General features: G+C 43.1%; 1 protein-coding gene across 5 annotated transcripts in view; it reads left to right on the top strand.

Moving 5' to 3' along the window:
• The window catches only part of KCTD1 (potassium channel tetramerization domain containing 1), a 90,878-nt gene that overhangs the window by 30,661 nt on the left and 43,645 nt on the right, over nt 1-16,572 (top strand). For 3 of the 5 annotated variants that reach the window (XM_081251853.1, XM_081251850.1, XM_081251849.1), the window contains one exon: nt 14,772-14,950. In XM_081251853.1, the coding sequence (XP_081107979.1) occupies nt 14,787-14,950 (164 nt within the window). In that variant the 5' untranslated portion in view covers nt 14,772-14,786. Of the gene's footprint in view, nt 1-7,942; nt 8,351-14,771; nt 14,951-16,572 lie in introns of those variants that run through there. The other 2 variants (XM_081251852.1, XM_081251851.1) reach the window with 2 other exon arrangements.

Below are 16,572 nucleotides of genomic sequence, written 5' to 3'. Positions count from 1 at the left end.
GTTGTATGAGCGACATATGTGTAGACAGGTATTTTGTAAGTATCTCTTAAAATAATCATTAAATCCTTTAGAAATAACATCATTTGGAAAATCTTTAAAACCATCATTAAAAATAATAGTTTACTTGTGGACTTCCCTGGCGGTCCGGTGGTCAGGACTCCACACTTCCACTGCAGGGGACACAGGTTTGAACCCTGGTCAGGGAACTAAGATCCCACAAGCTGCGAGGTGCTGCCACAAAAAGAAAAAAAAAAATAGCTTACTTTTGTTAAAGGTTATATTCCAGGCACTAGGTAAGTGCTTTTCATAACTGTCTACTCTTATACATGAATTATTGATTTTTCACAATAATCACAAAAAGCAGTATTATTACCTTGTTAAACATGGGGAAACTGAGGCAGAGAGTGGTTAAATCGCACAGCAGGCACGCGATGGAACTAGGATGGAAGCCCAGCGCTCTGGCCCTGGAGACCTCCATTCCACTCTGCCTCTGTGCACCATTGCTGATGTGTTAGTAATATTTTTCTAAATAGAATTTAGAAAGAATAGCTGTCAATTCATAAGATTATACTGTGAAATATTTTACTTCATTTGAAAATGTCATTCTATTACCGAATAAACGTTCACCTAAGTTATTCGTAACATTTCTCATAGTGTCTGTGTTTAAATAATGTGCGGCTCTATGTTGCTCTATGACGTTGCTTGAAGCGCTCTGCCTGTTCCAGCCCCAGGTTCATTTTTTGTTTCCCCTTCTGCTTCTATTCTCTATACTAAAGTGGTTTCCAGTCCCTTCAATGGTTAGCGCAGCCATGGTGCTCCCACATTTCCCAGCCCCTCCTGGAATTCAGTATTAAATTATTCATCAAATGGTTATTAGTGCCTGATAAATGCCAGGCTGTGTGCTGGAGACTGTCAACAAAACACTGTTCCGGTCCCCGCGGAACCTGTAGCCTGGTTGATTTCCAGGGGTGACTTTGAGTACATCTCATTTGTGAAACGCTTCACCCTGGACTGGGACTTGGTGGCGTTTGACTCTCTACTCTTGTCCAGCCCCACCGACCCTGAGTCTGTACGTCGGAGCTGCAGGAACCCAGAATCACCCCCACAGAGCTGGCCACCTTGTCATTTTATGTAAACCTCAGCAATACCAAGACTCCTCATGCCCTGCTTCTCCGAATGTGGACTGCTAACCCCCGAGGTCCCCCCCCGCACCCGGCGCCGGTGTTTTTATTGTGCGGTATGGCAGCATCGAGCTTCTGTCTTGGGAAGTATGCGTTTACTTTATTTCCACAGAATCCCTATCGCCTCATTAGTGTTTAATTTTTCCTTAATTGACATTTATGCCTATTAACACCATGGGATGGTGGGTTTTGTCTTTTCTTTTTTATTTGATGGATGATAGGATGGGTAAATAACAAATCCAAAAGTGTTTGGGGCCACGGCCCAAAGGGAGAAATCACTGAGGTCATTTACTGGAAGGCGAGCAGAGCCCTCAGTTATGGAGCCTTATAGACTTGCTTTATCATCATCAGTACTGTTTATTCATTTTCTACTGTGTGCAAAAATAAAAAAGCATTTCATTCAGTACTGTGGGGAGTTGGTAGGAAAAGTAACTGGGCAGTGCTTACCCCCCTCATTTCACTCTTATTGTGGCTGTAAGCTTTCATTTGATGCCTGTGATCTTCCATCCTGCGGGCTGGAGCCGTTGATCTCCAAGCTCATATATGGGGCCAGCTTTCCATCAGGGTCAAGGATCTATCTACTTGGTTCTCTAAAAATTAGCCTTCATCTCCACAATCTTCAGAAGGAAGCAATACATAGTGGGATCATTCAGACTGGTTAGGAAGGAGACCAATGCAAACCGTAGGACCTAGAGAACGCTTCAAACCCTCTCCGCAAACCTCTCTCGCTGCTCCGCACTTAGACGGATCAAGTAAGATCTGCTGTGGAATAAATAAGAGGACCTGTGGGCCAGCAGCCGGGCCTTAGAAACTGACCTCCTGAATAGAAAAGTGGACAGGTGGTTGGGAAATGAGGAGATGAAACGAGTCCGATTCACCCCACTCTCCAAACACACACACTTTGCTTCCTGTCTCTTTCTTCCTGTCTCTCCGGCATTTTCCTTTTCATCAATTTCTCTTCCCGTCTCCCTCCCACGTCACTGGCCTTTTCTCCCTTCCTGCCCCTGCTCCATCCTAGTCTCCTCATTTCGTCTTGGCCTCTGCTCTTGGGCTATTTTCTGTTCTTTTCCTGCTGCCCTAATGGCGACCGCTTTTCCCCTTAGACGACATTTCGTTACCCACCTCCTCACTCCGCCACCCCCTCCGTTGCCATGGCATTACATAGTGTCTTGTGGTTAAATAAGCATCTAATATACAAAATTCAACCGGGGCTTTTAAGACTACCAAAGGCACTCTTCTGCACGTTGCACTTCCTTAAGTGGAAATGCTCCAGTGCAGTGCTGCCTGCTGCTTGCAGGCAAACCAGAGGACAAGAAAGGATGGAAGAGGGGTAGGAAGGGAGAAAAGGCCAGTGATGTGGGAGGGAGACGGGAAGAGAGATTGATGAAAAGGGAAATGCCGGAGAGACAGGAAGAAAGAGACAGGAAGCAAAGTGTGTGTGTTCGGAGAGTGGGGTGAATCGGACTCGTTTCATCTCCTCATTTCCCAACCACCTGCGTCTGATCCAAGTCCTAGTGGGTCAGGCACTACCAGATTGCCCCAGACCGAGGCAGCACATTTGAGAGGGGAAAATGCAAGCTTAGGTCCTGGAATATTTTGCTTCTGACTTTTTAATCAACTAACTCTTTATGACCTCGGGCAACTATTGGGCCATCTGAATATTCCTGCTTCAGTTTCTCTTCTTTGCAAAAGACAGTGTCGGCCTTCCTTCCTTCCTCTCTGGACCTTTTGGAGGCTTATGGGTTGTGATTGTTCATAAGGTCTTTGGAGTTCTGGGATGTCATAAGTTAACTGCTTCATAGGCATAAGGCACTATGTAAATTCCAGGTATGGTTTCTTTTTCTAATGCATTTCCATTTTTGTACCATACTTTTCTTGCCAATCAGGTCGATCTTTAAAAAGTTAGTTTGTTTTTTTTACTCTTGTTGGTATTTATCTTAAGATACTTCTCCAAGAACACAGAAGTGTCCTTTATCGTGTGGAATAGCTTGTTGCAATAAAATCCGGAGGAGGGTGACTGCCTTGCTGCTGCCTTTAGTGCTCATTCACTTTCTTCTTAATCTGTGCTTTCGGTGCTATCTCCTCATCCATCTGCTGCTAAGCAGGAGGTTTCATCAATCAATGTCCCCTCTAAAATTTCCCAAGAAACAACTCTCATACCAGGACCAGCAGTTCAGCTGCAGGCACTGCTGTGCCTCCCAGGGTCAGTGGCCACAGCTGGCTGCTGCCAGATCCGGCTTCAACCACATCATCAGGGGCAGAGCCGGAGCAATGCATAGAGTCACCTCCACTCTTACTTCATACCAGTTCCCACTAGCAGCTCAGATGGGACTCATGGAACTAAGAATCAGGATGACCCAAACAGCCAGAATCCGTCTCCATCTTCTGAGGACAAATACTCCACCTGGCACGAGATGTCACCTGGGAGAAGCATTTTTGGCAAGCCACTCGCCCTCTGGCATGCCTGTCAACATGACACGCCACCCGTTGGTTCTAGTGTGGAAACATCGAGACTGTTACTCTCAATTGCCCAGATTTTTTTTTATTATTCAGTGTGTCTTTTTGAAAAGATGACACTGATTCTGCTTATAAGAGATTCTTACTTTATTAAAAAGCATTTGTTTTCTATCACTCAAATAAATGTTTTCTATTCTATAAGGGAATCTCAGATAAGCTGCTTTCAGACCACTCTAGTATTTTAGAACAGTATTGTTTATAAATATATAGACAATACTGCAGTAAAATATTGCACCAAGGAAAGAATATCTCTGAAGGAGGCCTTCTGCTCATTAAGCACCATATTTTATTGGCCATTTCCTCCTGTCAGTGAAGGCAAATAAAAAGCAGTAGTGATTAAAATTTAATCTTCCTAATCAGCTAGAGAAAATGCTGTGATTGTTAAGAAATCTCTCTGTGTTGGCTTCTTCTTCTTCTTTTTCTGGCCTCATAGTTTTGGAATGCCTTTCATTTCATGACCAGTTCTTCTTTCTTTCAAAAGAATTTTGAATTCCAATTCTGACCTCCTAAAATGCTAACTTTCTTAAAACATTTGCATCTCTATGGTTTATATTTTTAAACATCATAGAATTATTTTTCAAAAAATCAGGATTGGAAAAAACACTATAGACCAGCTGGTTCAACCGCATCTCTTACAAATGAGGAAACTGAAGTGAGACATGAAATAATTTGCTCAGCAGCAGCAGCACAGCTCAGACTAAAACTTGGGCCTCCACTCTGTCACATTGTCAGGAAAACCTCCCTCAGTTGAGAAACTTCAGTCGATGTCAGCACCGTTAGAAACACTGCAACTGGTTTCCTTTTTAAAAGGTAATTGGGTCGAAAATTAGGAGTATGATCCTTGTAATGTGGAATTACTAAGTAACACGCATGTTTTATTTAAAAATAATGTACTCTGGACTCATAAAACCAAGAGTGATTCATTCCTTACTGTACCAAAGTACTGTTTGCCCTCCAAATGATTCGCTTAAGTAGTTCTCGGGACATTTAAAATATAATTTGATTTTTTTTTTTTTTACATGGGGCTCTCTTGTCATCAGGAATTCCTTGTGTATATGGTTTATTCCTAAATCAGACTCTCACTCCCTGAACTGTTCACTTCCACAGTACCCTAGCCCGGCACCAAACAGATTAGTGAGCCAACATTTTCTCAGCGAATGAACAAGTGAGCAAATGAACTTTTTGAACACACCTATTATGTAAATGAGAGTAAGTCAGCATACTTACAAATTCGTGTATCTTAATTTTTTATTTTTTAATGCATAAAGGTCGAGCAGGGCTTCCTTGGTGGTCCAGTGGTTAAGACTCCGTGCTTCTAATGCAGGGGGCACGGGCTCCATCCCTGTTCAAGGAAGTTCTGCATGCTACAAGGCACAGCCAGAAAAAAAGAAAAAGTGTTTCTCATAAAGGTCAAGCAAATAGGCATCTTAAGAGGAGACTTCTAAGGACTCAGTTAAGGTTAGAAGGCACCCATTTAGCTTTTGACACTCTACCGGACAAGGAATTTTTATGACCACATCGAAGAAAACAGTAAGTCAAGCTTATTGTTTATTTAGAGGCAGATGTGTCCTGTAGGTAACATCTAGGACTAGCAGTTAGAGCAATCAATGAAATGCCAATTTTCTGTGCCTGGGAAACAGAGTCAGGGGCTGGGGGGAAGGTGTCCACTTCCTAGACCAGCTGGCTCCTGCCTTGTGCCTGACCACTAACCATCCATCCTTCAAACTCTCCAGCCAGTTGTCTTCATCCCAAAACAGACCAAGTGGAAGAATGTGGATGGAGCAACACAAATCTCTCCCTTCTCTTGTGAAAACCAGGGCATGGATCGTCTAGTAGTAGAGAGTGGTAACCTTATCCTGGTACACAATGGCTAGCATGTAAAATATCACAGTAAATTCATTACTAGATAATTATAGGCTAAGCCACTTGACCTCCGAGTCAACTTCCTTCTCTGTGAAATGGTGATAATACTTAACATTGTGCAGAGGTTTCTGGTTTCAGACTAGGCCCTCTCGGAGTGTCAGGTACTGTTTCACTGTCAACCTTTGCTGCCGTCTGCCTCTTCCTTCCAAGAAAGCAGGTGCAGAACCGACTTCTGGAAACACAGGAGGTGTGCGTGTGCGGCTTTTATCATCTTGCTGGGTTTTAGATCTAGGAATGGAGGGGACCTGGGGGAGGGCACAGATGACCAGATAGCTCCCAAGAGTGTGGAAATTATAGGCCCCTGCCCCTTTCTTTCAGGATCAAACTAAATAGGCTTGTGTCAGCTAAATATGAGCTTACCGTGACCTGAGGCCCATTTAATTTTCTGTTCCGCACATTTCCTCCCTGGCAAGAAAATAAAGGGAAAGGAAGCATTACCCCTAAGTTCTGTTCCATTTCGGTATTTCTTCATTCAGTCCTTCATTTAAAAATGTCCAAAAAATGCTGATTATGAAAGTAAGATATAACAGTGTGCCAAGAGTATGTACTAATTGATTCGATTGAGCAAAATAGTGCTGTTTTTCTCCTTTTTTAAAATAATATTTTTTTTAATTTTGAAAGTAATAAATGTTCAACACCATAAAGCACAAGAGAAAAAAACAAAATTTTCCTGTAACATCATCACCCAGTCCTGCCCCCTACTAATATTTTGGTGCATTTAATTTCAAATTTTTTCATGGTACATACACATATTTTTGCAAAAAATGGCCTTTCCTCATAGAACTGTGACAGAGCCTGCTTTCGCTTTAATGCTATGTTTTAATTTTTAAAAACCAGTAATATCCATAGTTGAGATACAATGTCTATTTTAAAATACTCTGTGATGTTTTAAGTACATTAAAAAATATCTAAGAAATCTAATTTAAAATTTAATCCAGCTATAATAAACACAGCAAAATTCTATCAAAACGTTCCCTTTTTACAAATTCGCTTTGCTTTTGGGAAAAAAAAAAAACAGAGAAATCTTGGCAAATAGTTGTTCTTTTCATGGTCCCAGCTTGATAATCTAATACAGGAACTCCTTGGATATGTACTTCATTACTGGAGGGGAAAAAAGCACATTGAGGGCACTCACTCCATATCTGGCAAAGATTGTGCATTAAAATAGATAAACAATAGTAACCCCTACTCCTGGCCCAAGGCAAGAAGAGTAACATTTTGCTTTTTCAGATTAGGAAGTAATTGCAGATTAATTTAACACAGTTGCTAGTCATTTTGAAACAACTTTGAAGTCTCCTATTTTTGATTTCTGTCTTTTTTTAAATCTGTGAAATTAATATTTGATCTGAAAAAAATATTAATACAGCTCAAGTGCCATTTCATTTATGAACCTACTGTGATGATCTCATTCTCTACTTCCTTTTATAGGCTTTGTCCAAAGCACGTAGCTCACATGTTGTTATGCTCTGTCCTATTTTGTTTTGTTTTGTGTTTTTTGCGATACGCGGGCCTCTCACTGTTGTGGCCTCTACCGTTGTGGAGCACAGTCTCCGGACGTGCAGGCTCAGCGGCCATGGCTCACGGGCCCAGCCGCTCCGCAGCATGTGGGACCTTCCCGGACCGGGACACGAACCCGCGTCCCCGGCATCGGCAGGCGGACTCTCAACCACTGCGCCACCAGGGAAGCCCCCCTATTTTGTTTTTATTTATCTATATCCCACTATGTAGTACTTTATCAGTGTAAAACGCTGTCTTTCTCACCCATGGGTCTTACCTCCCCAACTGCTTTAAAACTTCTCTGTACTTCTCACTGGATCCATAGACATCTTCTCTGTACATCGGGTGTACTGGTGTATTAGATTTCATTTTTCACATGCAGAAGGAAAGAAACTTCCTTTGTCTTTCTCTATGCCGTGCACTGTATTGTATGCCTTCACAAACATCTCACCCACTGTCAGCTTTATCTCTCTGTGGAGTGGGCAGTTTCATCCTGTCTTACAGATGAGGAAACTAGAGTTCCATAGGCTTGGTAACTTCTCCAAGATGACACAAAGGCTGAACCTGAACTCAGACCAGGTCTTCAGATTCCAAAAACCAGGGCTCTTTCTCCTGTACACTTGAGGTGTTCTGTGTAGGTGATTTTTTTTCCCCAGCTATATAAACTTTTGAAAGTTGTCTTACCTTTAAAAAAAGTTTTTCTTTATCATATTTGGGCAGAAAATTTTCTTCAGTATATTATATACTTTCCAACCTTAGTCTGGGGTTTGATCTGGGGATGACTTAATTTTGGATGATTCTTGTATAGGCTAGAAAACCAATGACCACACTTGTTATGCGTCTCTGAATTAAGAGTAAGCAGGTTCTATGAGTTTGAAGGGAGTTCCTGTGAATAAAGTGAATGGAAGATTTGATATCAAATTTGGATGTTCAGAAGACTTTTCAGCCTGATTCTCTGCTGACTTCAGAGATTGACAGAAACAATCTTCAATTTTGAAATAATGCTAGGGATTGGTTTGTTTTTTTTTTTAACCTATATGAAATTACAAGAAAAGATTTATTTTTTTCTCTCTCTCCAGGGGAATTCTGCTATTTAAAGTCAGAAGAGACCATAAAGTTTGACACATAGTAGGAGCCCAATCAATACTACTTGAATGAAGGAACAATGAGAGCCCTTACAAAATGTGTTGGCGTTATGGTTGAGAGGCTTACTACCCGATTGAGTAACTATGGTCAGTGAAGGGATGTTTCTCTCTAAAAAACCTTTACTGTGAGTCCAACAGGACTGTGTCAGCTCTAAACTAACCCTCCCAAGGTAACCACAGATTTCCATCCTAGGACTCAGGATCCTGGTCTAAGACACTTTGATTACAGGCTCATGGCCTAAATGGTTGGCCAACTATCAGAAAACAGAATCAATCAGAACACTCCATTCTCCATGCATTCCATATAATTTAGAAGCTACTTGCGTATGTGTGTGAGAGTATGTGTGATATAAATACATGTATTTTAAACCCAGGCTGAAATAGGTGGAAAAGTTATCATTTGTGTCGAATTCCTTCGCTGCTGTATTGAATGCTGTGAATTATAATATCAAATAATATAGATAAATATTTTACTATAGACATGCTTTTCTGGAAGTATCCCTAAGAAACCTGTTTCTTTTCCCAGTGATAGAGGTAATATAGTCCTACTTGTTAGTGAAACGTGACATGAGACAGGGGCATACATTCTTAACAAATAAAGTCATTAAAACTTTCAGTTTAAACTTTAGCTCATTTGTTCTAGGCGGTGCCCCTGGGGCTCCTGTTTGAACAGCACACAGCAAGGTTAGATTTCGGAGGCAAAGTTTTCATTAGCTTCTTTTGAAAGATGCCTGAAGTCAAGTCCTTGAAGGACTATCCTCCCCCAAAATCATTGCCGCTCTGTTGGAGAGGTGAGATGGATGATTAAGCTACAAGGAAGCCGCAGACTGAAAGCAGCTGGGAAATGGAAATTTTAAACATAAACTGATCAACATGCCTGGAAAATCTCTACAGGATAGAAATGAGGGAAAGAAGAATTAGAAATAGAATTTCAGGTGCTGTTTCATGTCAGGGTATTAGAGTCAGATTTGGTGAATCCTACGAGAGGGAATAATAAAATCTTTTTGGCTTTTAAAAGAAGACTATTTCACAGAAATTTAAATGAGTAACCATCTGAACAGGAAAGTGTTTTGATTGGAGGAGTTTCTTCCAAGATTATTTTTGGTTTATTTTCTTTTTAAGTATAATGTAAGAGTCCAGTGAATAGGGGACTTCCCTGGTGGTCCAGTGGTTAAGACTTCACCTTCCAATGCAGGGGGTACGGGTTCGATCCCTGGTCAGGAAGCTAAGATCCCACATGCCTCCTGACCAAAAGACCAAAAACATAAAACAGAAGCAATATTGTAGCAAACTCAATAAAGACTTTAAAAATGGTCCACATCAGGAAAAAAAAAAAGAGTCAAGTGAATAAATCTTAGGCATACATACGTGTACAACTGTTTAACCTCCCAGATTAAGATTCAGGACTTTTCTAGCTCTCCAGAAGGCTTGTTCTTATCCCCTCCTAGCCAGCTAGCCCCCGCCCCCCAGAAAAGCTGGCCAGTGATCTGAGCTTTGTCATCACAGATTCCTTTTGCTGTCTGTCACCTTGGGGGAAGGGAGTCACTCGAGATGTGCTTTTTTTTTTTTTTGCGTTACGCGGGCCCTCACTGTTGTGGCCTCTCCCGTTGCGGAGCACAGGCTCCGGACGCGCAGGCTCAGCGGCCATGGCTCACGGGCCCAGCCGCTCCGCGGCATGTGGGATCTTCCCGGACCGGGACATGAACCCGTGTCCCCTGCATCGGCAGGCAGACTCTCAACCACTGCGCCACTAGGGAAGCCCCCCGGGATGTGCTTTTATGCCTCAGGGATGGCTCTCTGAGATCCAGAGATGTGTGTGCAGCATCCCCACTGTGTGGTTACTAATCTCTTTTATTTTCATAAAATCAGTTAAAAAGGGAGAAATACTGTTAGAAGGGGAGAGGGAAATGCATGTGTTGTGGAGGGGGGGGCAGTCATAGACCATTTGTACTCACTTTAAAATATCCCTGCTTCTCCCTGAGTGATAAGTTCAAGTTTATCATGATTTGGGCGTCCATAGATTAAGAAAAATTCAAGCAGGGTTTACTCTGCTGTCCAATATGACAGCCACGAGCCACACTTGGCCTACCTACCTTAAAATTTAAATTGATTAAAATAAATTAAAATTACAAATTTAGTTCCTCAGTCGCCCTAGCCCCACTTCAGGGGCTCAAATAGCCACATGAGGTTCATGGCCACCCTACTAAATGGTGCAAATATGGAACATTGCTTCCATTCTTGCAGAAAGTTCTGTTGGACAGCGCTGTTTAGAAAGCTGGCTATGAGCTTCCTTCCTCTTCCTCTTCCCCTTTTCCCTTCATAAGGATGTTATGGTGGGTTTACTTACGTTTTCATTGTAAGTTACCATTTAATTCTGTGGTCCTCAGACCATTGTCTTACAAGCTTCTGTTTCCTGCGCTTGCCCTCCATACTTGGGAAGAAAACAAGTGGAAGAATTCTCACAGTGTACTGAAATTTTAATTTCTAGACTGTACCATGTGCTCTCCTTCCTGCATCCCAATGTGAGTTGACTTCTCATCCATCAGATCTCAGCTTAGACTCTCTCCAGGGAGCCTTCCACATCCCACCTCCCAGCCCCCAAGACTGGGGGTTATGTATCCCTGCCACAGTAAGCTGCTGGCCTTCCCCTACCTGTTCCCTGGCTTCTCTCTCCCACTGAACAGGACCAGCCTGTCCTGTTCGCTGGTGTATGTCCATCCCTAGGGACACTGCCTGGGACTGTGGAGGGAAGGAACAGTGGGCTGCACAAGGAAGGGGCAATAACCAAGTAACTTAATGTTAGAGTGGGGTTCCTTCCCCCAGCCCACCACCCGGATGAGGAGTCTGTTCCAGAAGGGGGATTATCAGAAACACATTTCTGTCTGGCCACCCTTCCGAATACACCTCAGTGCTCTGAGCTGTTTCTCCAGCAGTGATGATGGCACATCCAAGACGCTTGCACTCTCTCTGGTTAAAAGTTCATGGTTTTTGTCGCAAAAACATCTCAAAAGTGAGATGCTAAAAGACATATACAAACTGAGATGGTGCTGGGCGAGCAATTAAAAATGGGAAAGTGTAGTTAAAGAATGGTGATAATATGATAGAAAATTCTGCTGCATCTGGCAGCAGGCAGCTGTTCTTGGCATCATAGGCCAAGTCTCACCAAGCCGAATGACCTCTTGGGGAGGCGGCTGTATCCAGGAAGGGTAGGAATCAGGATCAGTAGCAGAAATCCCAACTCAGACCAGCTTTAAAGATGAACTTATTTTCCCAAGTCTCAGGAAATCAAGAGATTGGAGGCTCAGAGTTGGTTGATTTGGTGTCTCAGCAGTGCCAGGGAGGACCCAGATCAGCCATCCTGGACATTGGCTTCATCCTTAGGCTGGTAGGGAAGTGGCTTCTGTAGGCTCCGGCATCCCATCCGGGACCTCAACATCTATAGATAAAAAAGAGAAAGTCTCAGTTCCGGTCACTGGTGAGGGGAGGAGGTGGCCAGAGTTGTGTCGCTGAAGCATCTGGAGTTGATGCAATAGATCCGAGGGTCTCCTACAAGCGCCAAGACCACCCGGCCCAAATATGCTCCCCCACCCCAGCCTATGCATTCTTTCAGCCTGCATCAGTGCAGAAAATACTGAGTGGAAACCCTTAACTCCATTAGCTAATAGCAGTTAATGCTTTAGAAATGATCTAACTAACGGCAAATACAGAACACAGAAAGCTCCCAGGATGGGAAGAGAGAGCCTCGGAGAAGACATAGGAAGGCTCACCAGGGACCAATTATAACACGACATGTCTTACTAGAACCAACAAGGACCTACTGTATAGCACAGGGAACTATACTTAATAGTTTGTAATAACCTATAAGGGAAAAAAATCTGAAAAAGTGTGTGTGTGTGTGTGTGTATACATACAAATAACTGAATCACTTTGCTGTACACCTGAAACTAGCACAACATTATAAATCAACTATACTTCAATTTTACAGAAGTCTTACTAGTCTGCCCGAGCCAAGCCATTAGGAAACTTCCTCCTTGCCCTTAAGGGTTAATCCCCCCACTACCCCTCGTCCCCCAGCTGAGGAAACACTGGTTTAATTTTAAATTTAGCAATATCTATACATCCACGATTTTCAGCGTACATGGTATATATTCTGAGAAATCAGGAATCCTTCAACCGATCAGTTATGCTTTCACTTTTTCCCCCTTCTCCGTAGACCTCACAGAGTTAGAGCTGTGCTGAGTGAGGTCACAGTCTAACTACAGTATTAACCCTGCAAAACTGTTCATTTTCGCCCGAGCACCCAGAGGCAGGATCTAGAATGTGGCCAACTGAAAAACTATTACAGATGATGCAGTGCTGTGATGGACTGAATTGTAACCGAGACGGGGATGTGTGTGTGTGTGTGTGTGTGTGTGTGTTTAGCCAAGAAATCATTTTCTAAAAGGAAGTCAGGTAGTACGTAGCTCTTAAAAGTCGAGGTTATATGATTGTATTTTTAAAGGAAAAATGCATTTTCTGACACCCAAATTTTAAAATGCTACTTTGAATATTTCCCAGCCTTAACTCTTTTATATTTCCTACCAACTGTGTCCTTGTTTTTCAGTTTTTTCCCCATCCAGTACCTCTTTCACTTTTCTCTCTGTGTTACAAACATCCCTTGTGTTTTTGTTTGTTTGTTTGTTTTTGCGGTACACGGGCCTCGCACTGCTGTGGCCTCTCCCGTTGCGGAGCACAGGCTCCGGACGCGCAGGCTCAGCGGCCATGGCTCACGGGCCCAGCCGCTCCGTGGCATGTGGGATCTTCCCGGACCGGGGCACGAACCTGCGTCCCCTGCATCGGCAGGCGGACTCTCAGCCACTGTGCCACCAGGGAAGCCCCCCTTGTGTTTTTTAGTATCTATTTTGCATTGTTAAAAATATACAGGAATGTATAAAGAATAACACAGTGAACATCCACGAACCCACCACCCAATTTAAGAAATAAAACATTAGCTCTTTTTTCTATGACTGTTCCTGAGCTCTGTTTAATTCAACCTGGAGAAAAGCATCACACAGATGGTCAACATTTTGTGTAAAGGCCCAATCACCACCCCGTTCACAGTAGATGCGGAGTTTCAGAAAGCACGTGCGTTCCCAGTCTTGCCTGGACATGTGGTTAATGCTAACTAGTCTAACAGTTGTGCCCCAGGTAACTCCTAAAGCTGTTTCAGATCATAAAATCTAGGATGTTTTGCAAATTTATATTTCATCATGCTGGGCTTTATGCACAAAAACTAGATGACTTCCCGTTTGTAATCTCCATCAAAGGCATTTCTCAAAATCCCTTTATTATGCCTTATCACGGGCGCTACCACACATTGTTTGCATGTTTGCAAACAATCTCTGGCTAAATTATAAATCTACGAGTAACCTTGTGGCGTTTGCCTAGCAGAATTCAGACATAAGCGCTATTTTAGCTTATTCCTCAATCGCAGATTCTAAATATTTGACCGCCTTCATTGAGTGCCAGAGACCTGACTTGACTTGTCTGTGGTTTGGGCTCTAATTTAAAAGCAATCAACCATGTCTGAATAGTGTTTGAAATATTTATATTGTATCCATGGAAAGGATGTCATATTTTATTTTCTCAAGAGTATAGTTTCTTTAGCACGCCCTCGCTGCCGTCACGTGATGCTCCGTTTGCTCCCGTGGTACCTTTGCCTGTGGGGCGGCACATTGTACACGAACATCTGCCTCAGCCCAGCCTTGGGACCTTGATCTCTTCCAGGAACCCAGCATGCAGAAGAGCAGCTTGCTCATGGCTCCCAAGCACATACTTAATCACTGGAGGGGACATTCTTTTCAAAGTGTCCCCAGCCCCATAGTCTTATAGGGAGAGAAGCAGGAACCAGAGGGGTAGAGTGTGGGTTGATTTTTTTTTTTTTTTTCCTATCTGTTGACTGATGAACTTCTGGTGCCTATTTGCAAGGTTGCTGTGAGTTTGTGAGCTGGTGTCTAGACCAGTCATGTCCTCTTTTTCCTGATTTGGAAGATAGAAATTGAAGAAAACATTCTGCAGGACCCAAGTGCTGGAGGTCTGAATTTGTCCCGAGCCCACAGCAGTCAGGACGTTTTCCAAGAGAAGGATAAAGCATATGTATTTTATTTAGAGTGGACTGTTTTAAGTGTTATCTTTTCATTTGGAATGAATAGTAGTTCTCCACATGCCATTAACCAGTTTTAAAAGGCGAGAATTCATTAGTAAAATAAGCCATCACAGTGTGTGGGATGATATGAAATGAACATTAGCTCAGCTCCTTGATTCTGAGCATGGGAAGTTTTCCTTTTCTTTGTTACAGATTTGGGGGGCTTTTTGATATTCATTACAACAAAAGCGAGGGCTTGCTGATCTTCCAGATTTTACTGCCAAACGAATATCAACACCAGTCACTGGCTTCTTCTGTAGGATGTATGGGTTTCCTTTCTCTCCACAAAAGAAGACGTGTCTAAACTTGCTTATCTCTCTATAGGACAGTCGGCCCAATATGTCAAGACCTCTGATCACTAGATCTCCTGCATCTCCACTGAACAACCAAGGCATTCCTACTCCAGCACAACTCACAAAATCCAACGCACCCGTCCACATCGACGTGGGCGGCCACATGTACACCAGCAGCCTGGCCACCCTCACCAAATACCCCGAATCAAGGTAATTCAAAAAGCCGCAAAGTCACGCTCCAGAGTGCATGTATTTGATGATCTAACTGTTTTTCCTTCGACCAGCTTAGCAGTGCAGCCTCGCCAGGGTGGGGGATAGGACATGAAAGCATCATGTGGGCCACCTGTTATGGAGGCAGCTCTGGGACATGACCGTAAATCTCCTACGAGTCAGGGTTTGATCCAGAGCTTAGCCGAGTACGTGTGAAAGTGTCACTGAGATTGGATGGAGTTCTGTGATATTTCACTCCTCTGAGAGCTTCGCGTTTCTCAGCGTAGTAAACACAGGATGATGATTTCTACCCCTGACCTTTCTTCTGTTCTCTTCTTCTAAAACACACTTTCTTATCAAGTCTTAGAATTTTATAGTTGGCCCAACTTGTGAACTGGAGAAAAAAAAGAGAGAGACTCTTATCAGTAGGGCAGTATATTTAGAACAGTTGGCAGAAGTACAGAAAGATAGCCTTGTTTGAAAGAAAAAATGAAGAGCAGTGGACGTTATGAACGCTCAAGGCAGATAAGCAAATAGGAAAAGGGTATGAACGGGGAGAGTGGTTTCTAAATGGGCGCGTACACCACGCTGATGAGAACTCCCCTCCCACGCCCCACTCACCCATTTCTTCTTCTATTTTTAAAATTTTATTTATTTATTTGGTTGGGCTGGGTCTTAGCTGCGGCAGGTGGGCTCCTTAGTTGCGGCATATGAGCTCTCAGTTGCGACATATGAACTCTTAGTGGCGGCACGCATGTGGGATCTAGTTCCCTGACCAGGGATCGAACCCGGGCCCCCTGCACTGGAAATGTGGAGTCTTAACCACTGCGCCACCAGGGGAGTCCCACCACCCAGCCTTTTCTAAAGGAGTTTCCAAGAAGACAATTTACTTTGCGCCCCAGGACACCCCTCCTGGCTCCACCTAAATCTGGGGGCTGAGGCAGATCCTATTAGGGAATTTATCTTTGGGCCATTCGGCTGGTGGGTAGAGGAAGAGGCATGAGCTCACGTGGGCTGATGTCAGGAGAAAGGGTGTTTCTCTGCTTGTTTCTGCTCAAATGGAATGGAAACACAGCACTTGGGCTTCAGAAAAGCACTCACTGCATTTCTGAGAACGTCCTACAATATGACAGGTATCAGGTAACTTACAGCCTAAGAAGAGAGCACTGACATACAAATCACTGTCATAACTGCACAAAGACTGCTTTTTTGGTTTTTGTTAGTCTCACTTCACTATCTGATATTTTATGAAGGAATGTGAAGGTTGAGAAAAGATGAAATATTTTCCCTCTCAATTTCCAGATTTAATTTCTACAATAGACACAAAATGATTTTTAAAAAGTAGATGTTATAAATTCAGTTACCCAAAACACCTGTATATTGGGAATTCCCTGGCGTTCCAATGGTTAGGGCTCCATGCTCCCACTGCAGGGGGCATGGGTTCTATCCCTGGTCAGGGAACTAAGGTCCTGCAAGCTGTGCAGCATGGCCAAAGAAATAAAAATTTAAAAAAATGTATATTTTAAAATGAAATGATCCTATCAGTCAGTTGTTAGTATTACTGAGTCTCCGCCCTCCCTAAATGCATTGTTATTGGATGCTACAAAATTGTTACATGATGG

The sequence above is a fragment of the Mesoplodon bidens genome (genome assembly GCF_964165515.1).
Source record: "Mesoplodon bidens genome assembly, chromosome: 13".
Lineage (NCBI taxonomy): Eukaryota > Metazoa > Chordata > Mammalia > Artiodactyla > Ziphiidae > Mesoplodon > Mesoplodon bidens.
This window is presented reverse-complemented; position numbering and strand designations above follow the sequence as displayed.